This window comes from Pristiophorus japonicus, chromosome 18 (genome assembly GCF_044704955.1).
Source record: "Pristiophorus japonicus isolate sPriJap1 chromosome 18, sPriJap1.hap1, whole genome shotgun sequence".
Lineage (NCBI taxonomy): Eukaryota > Metazoa > Chordata > Chondrichthyes > Pristiophoridae > Pristiophorus > Pristiophorus japonicus.
Window position 1 is genome coordinate 105107988 of NC_091994.1, and position 6000 is coordinate 105113987.

General features: G+C 47.4%; 1 protein-coding gene across 2 annotated transcripts in view; it reads right to left on the reverse strand.

Moving 5' to 3' along the window:
• The window catches only part of agrn (agrin), a 552899-nt gene extending 551129 nt beyond the window's left edge, over nt 1-1770 (reverse strand). For both annotated transcript variants that reach the window (XM_070860482.1, XM_070860480.1), the window contains exon 1: nt 1343-1770. In XM_070860482.1, the coding sequence (XP_070716583.1) occupies nt 1343-1546 (204 nt within the window). In that variant the 5' untranslated portion in view covers nt 1547-1770. The remainder of the gene's footprint in view (nt 1-1342) is intronic.
• Nucleotides 1771-6000: the final 4230 nt, after the last annotated feature.

Consider the following 6000-nt stretch of genomic DNA (forward strand, 5'->3'; position numbering starts at 1 on the left):
AGAAAGACTTGCATTTATATGGCACTTTTCACAACTACCAGACATCTCAAAGTGCTTTACAGCCAATGAGGTATTTTTAGAGTGTCGTCGTTGTTGTAATGTGGGAAACGTGGCAGACAATTTGCGCACAGCAAGCTCCCACAAGCAGCAATATGATAATGACCAGATAATCTGTTTTTGTGATGTTGATCGAGGGATAGATATTAGTTCAGGACACCGGGGTAACTCCCCTGCTCTTCTTCGAAATACTGCCATGGAATCTTTTACGTCCACCTGAGAGCACAGGCTTCCTCAGTTTAACGTCTCATCCGAAAGACGGCACCTCTGACAGTGCGGCGCTCCCTCAGCACTGCACTGGGAGTGTCTGCCTAGATTATTGTACTGAAGTCTCATGGAGTTGGGACTTGAACCCACAACCTCTGACCCAGAGGCAAGAGAGTGCTACCCACTGAGTCACAGCTGACACAGAGGAAAAAAAAGAAAGGCTCAAGTCTCCTCTGAAAAGCCTCAGCTAAACTCACAAGATGTCAACCAAAGCTGATCCTCAGAACCTTCCAAAATGTTCATTTTTTAAAAAAAAGTCTAATGTAGCGTAGAAGCAATGGAATGCTGCAGTCTAGTGCACACAGAGAAAAATACAAGTGAATAAAACTCAACAAACAGGTTATTGGGACAGACCGGGATTCCTATGCAAGGACTGCTGGAGATGTTCCTGCAGCTACAGTATTTAAAGATTGGCCTTTGTAAGTTCCACTGCCCTGCAGCCATGTTAATTTCAGCATGCTCCAGCCCTAACCTTGCAGGGAGAAGAGTTTGAAGTCAGACTGGAGGTGAAACCCACCACCGCCAGGGAACATTTATCAACCAACTTTCCGAAACTTCAATAAAGCTTTTTTTTTAAATTAAAAACACGGACATAATCCAAACTTTTCTGCCTAATCTTTTAGCAATCCAATCAGCGCCTTTACATAATGGACTTAAGTTTTTTTGTTGGTTCAATAAAACGCACCAAAAAAAAGGGAAGGTATTTCCTCTAAAACACAAATGTAATGGGGAACTATTAACTCGCCCTTAAACCCCCAAAGGCCGTACTTTCCTCCGGTGTGATAATAAACATGAGCCCAGCCCTCGGAGCAGTCACTGAACTTCTCTTGCAACCTTTACTTTAAGTGAGAGATAAAACGAGTTAATAAAGGTGGAATATAAACGCGACAATTACTGTATATTCCGCCCTCCCCCTTTAATAAGAGGGTGTTTAAAGGGAGTTTCTTCAGTGAGTTTCACCCAGTGTATTCTCTCTCTCTCTCTCTCTCTCTCTCCCCCCCCCACCAAAGCTCCTTACCTTGCAAGAATAGGTATTGTGCACAGGGTCCACGTTCATGATCTCCTCCACTGTCCCAGTTAAGACAACGTTGGCTTCTTCTTCCCTGCTCTCTAGCTCTTTCTCGGGGCACAGGCTGCTGCAGACATGTAGCACCAGGGGCAGGAGGACGAGAAGATGAATGGAGAAAGTCCGTCTGTCGGCGCCTTCTCGTCCCATGGCCATCGAGAGACACACACACACACACAGAGTGGGGAGAATTTGCACCGAGCGTCTGATGTGCTGTCTAGTCTCCCCCCCGCGCCCCTTCTCGCGGGTCCCGGCTCTCTTGCCCTTGGTAGCAACCCGAATTTTAAGACATCAGTCGCTGCTATTCTGTTGCAGGAACACTCAAGGGAGGGGAAAGAGAGGATGGGGAGAAGGAGGAGGAGAGGAGATTTGTTCCCTCTGTTAACTTGAGCTAGAATGCACAAAGCTCTGCCTCTGCCTCTCTCTCTCTCTCTCTCCAGCCTCTCAGATTTGCATAATCAGATTGCAGAATACTGATCAACCTCCCTCTCACACTTCATTCACCCTCCTCACTGCGATGCAACAGCTTTGAAAGGCCACCCCCCGGAAATGCAGCTAAAAAGATGCCCTGGGGCGTTAATCAATAACCGCAAGCCGACGTGATCAGACTGTGGGTGTGGAAGTTAAAAAGGGACTTCAATCTGCAGTTTAGCCTCGTAGATTCATATGGGGAGGGGTCTGTTTTTCCAATGGAGGAATGCGACTTATTTCTAAGGGTTCCCCCCCCGGTAATGCAAGTTATAGTTTGTGTCGGTGCAATGGGGGTGAGTATCATCTCACCATTGATCGAAAGACACCGGTGAGTAATGGGGCACGGGGCAAGTTCAGGATTGGTGCGAGGCAGTATCGGTTCCCTCCCCCTGCCACACCAAATAACAATAGTTTGTGGAGTGTAAGCTGCCTGCCAACGTGGCTCCCATCAGCAGCAGACTTCCTCCAGGAGGGTTGCTCCTCCTCACTCCACTTGTTCAGTTTGGGCTCTGACTCAGGGTTAGGGGTTTCACTAAGGGGTGCACTATAACCAGCATCAGACCTGACCTTAACCCCCCTTGTAGTGCGAATGGCCTTTAGCATCAGTACAAGGGTGCTGGCTGGGTATTCATCATCCTCCTCATAGGCAGTCCCTCGGAATCGAGGAAGACTTGCTTCCACTCCTGAAGTGAGTTCTTTGGTGGCTGAACAGTCCAATACGAGAGCCACAGACCCTGTCACAGGTGGGACAGATAGTTGTTGAGGGAAGGGGTGGGTGGGACTGGTTTGCCGCACGCTCTTTCCGCTGTCTGTGCTTGATTTCTGCATGCTCGCGGCGTTGAGACTCGAGGTGCTCAGCGCCCTCCCAGATGCACTTCCTCCACTTAGGGCGGTCTTTGGCCAGGGACTCCCAGGCGTCAGTGGGGATGTTGCACTTTATCAGGGAGGCTTTGAGGATGTCCTTGTAACGTTTCCTGCTGCCCACCTTTGGCTTGTTTGCCATGAAGGAGCTCCGTGTAGAACACTTGCTTTGGGAATCTCATGTCTGACATGCGAACTCTGTGGCCTGCCCAGCGGAGCTGATCGAGTGTGGTCAGTGCTTCAATGCTGGGGGTGTTAGCCTGGACGAGGACACTGATGTTGGTGTGCCTGTCCTCCCAGGGGATTTGTAGGATCTTGCGGAGACATGGGCCAAGATGAAAGAAAGACTTGCATTTATATAGTGCCCCAAAGTGCTTTACAGCCAATTAATTTATTTTTGAAGTGCAGTCACTGTTGTAATGTAGGAAACACGGCAGCTGAGTTGCGCACAGCAAGCTCCCACAAACAGCAATGAGATCATGACCAGATCATCTGTTTTAGTGATGTTGATTGAGGGATAAATATTGGCCAGGACACTGGGGATAACTCCCATGCTCTTCTTCGAAATAGTGCCACGGGATCTTTTACATCCACCTGAGAGAGCAGGCGGGGCCATCGAAAGACGGCACCTCCAACAGTGCAGCACTCCCTCAGCATTGCACTGGAGTGCCCGACGAGGTTTTTGTGCTCAAGTCCCTGGAGTGGGGACTCGGAACCCACAACATTCTGACTCAGAGATGAGGGTGTGACACATTGAGACACAGCTGACACTGAATGAAAACATGTCATTTGTTTGATTTGTTCGGCAATGTCTTATGTTCTCTGTCTGGGTGACTGTGGAGCATATGATTCGATCCTTGCCTGATCACTTGCCGCTGTGTCAACATCAGAGATTGGGTTTCCAGTGCTGGTACACTCGGGAGAGATGCCAGCTTAGTTAAATCCCCGAATGGCCTAATGGGTAAAATGACCCTCTCAACTGTACCACTCATTTATTTTCAAGCAGTACTTAATATTTTCTATTATTAATTGATGCCTTTTCTTTGGTTAAAAATCACATTAGTTTCAGTGTTACATTTGACATTTCCATAAGTAATTTGTTTTAATATTAGCTATGATTTTTAGGACCATAGACTTTTGTACTTTAGGAGAATCAAGGGGACGGTTAGGGAATTTTAGAGCAGAGAAGATTGAGAGTTGTTCAAAATCATGAGGGGTCTGGACAGAGTAGAGAGAGAGAAACTGTTCCCATTGGTGGAGGGGTCGAGAACCAGAGGACACAGATTTAAGGTGATTGGCAGAAGAACCAAAGACAACATGAGGAAATACTTTTTTATGCAGCAAGTGGTTAGGATCTGGAATGCGCTGCCTGAGAGGGTGGTGGAGGCAGACTCAATCGTGGCTTTCAAAAGGGAATTGAATAAGTACCTGAAAGGAAAAAAATTGCAGGGCTACGGGGAAAGGGTGGGGCAGTGGGACTGGCTGAGGTGCTCTTACAGAGAGCCGGCACGGGCTCGACGGGCCGAATGGCCACCATTCTATGGTTCTAATCCACACAACCAGATGATCTCAGATTCAAACCTAACCACGCTGACCTAACTGATCTCAAGGCAGGGGAGCAGTGGGAATGTCACAATTGGCTTAATTATCTCTGGGCTGGGGGAAAAATCAGCCCGTGAAACCCGTGTATTGAATGATCCTTGCTGGATAGGGCCGGTATGGACATCCTCCAATGCTGTAAACTTCTATCGAATTATACAGCACATAAGGAGGCCACTCGGCCCATCAACTTATACAGAAAGAGTTAGATGAAGTAGGGTCAGAGGAGCTCGTGTGGAGCATAAACATTGACACAGCCCAGTTGGCTGTAAAGCATTTTGAGACGTCCAGGATGGCCTGTTTCCGTGCTGTAAATTCTCTGCCTGGGCCGGCTATTTGAAAGAGCTCTCCAATTCGTCCCTCTCCCCTCTTCTTTCCCCACAACCCTGCAAATTTTTCCCCTTCTAGTATTTATCCAATTCCCTTTTGAAAGTTACGATTGAATCTGCTTCCGCCACCATTTTGGGTAGTGCATTCCGGATCGCAACTACACGCTGCGTAAAATACATTTTCTTTATCATTCTAAATAAATCAAGAAAAACTTGCATTTATATAGCTCCTTTCATGACCAGCGGACATCTCAAAGTGCTTGATAGCCAATATGGTACTTTTACAGTGTGGTCACTATAATGAGGGAAACGCAGCAGCCAACATGCACACAGTAAGCTCCCACAAACAGCAATGTGATAATGACCAGATAATCTGCTTTTTTGGTTATGTTGATTGAAGGATAAATATTTCCCAGGACACCGTGGATAACTCCCCTGCTCTTCTTCAAAATAGTGCCATGGGATAATTTACATCAACCTGAGAGGGCAGGTGGTTTTTAACGTCTTATCCAAAAGACAGCTCCTCCGACAGTGCAGCACTCCACTGGAGTATCAGCCTGGATTTATGTGCTTAAGTCTCTGGAGTGGGACTTGAACCCACGCCCTTCTGATTTAGAGGCAAGTGTGCTGCCCACTGAGCCACGGCTGACAAACTGTCATAGCCTGTCCAGGCTCAAAATGAGGCGTGGTATCAGACGACCACCAGTGCCTCAGCTAGAGGTCAGCGTCCTCTGGGTAGGAGGGAGATAATCTGAAGAAAGATATATGGCGTACCACATGTAATAGAGATCTGTGATTGCTGTAAAGTATGTTTTAGAACGACTCATCAGGCTCATGGAATAAGAATCCATTATTTTTGCCTCTCCTCCTCATGTTGATTCTCATTGGAGATATGGTTCTGCTGTAACCCTACTGTACTTTGCCCAAGATGCCATCTTCATCTGATGTCCTTCGACAATGAGTGCTGGCAGAGTCAAGCAGAAACCTGTTCTCACCCAATGCCCACACTTTCCAGTAGGGGGCATGCAATAGTCCATGTTAACTGTAGCTCAGTGGATAGCACTCTCGCCTCTGAGTCAGAAGGTTGTGGGTTCAAGTCACACTCCAGGGACTTGAGTGCAAAAACCTAGGCTGAGATTCCAGTGTAGTGCTGAGGGAATGCTGCACTGTCAGAGGTGTTGTCTTTTGGATGCGACGTTAAACTGAGGCCCTGTCTGCTCTCTCAGGTGGACGTAAAAGATTCCATGACACTATATCAAAGAAGAGCAGGGGAGTTATCCCTGGTGTCCTGGGGCCAATATTTATCCCTCAATCAATATATCAAAAACAGATTATTGGGTCATTATCACA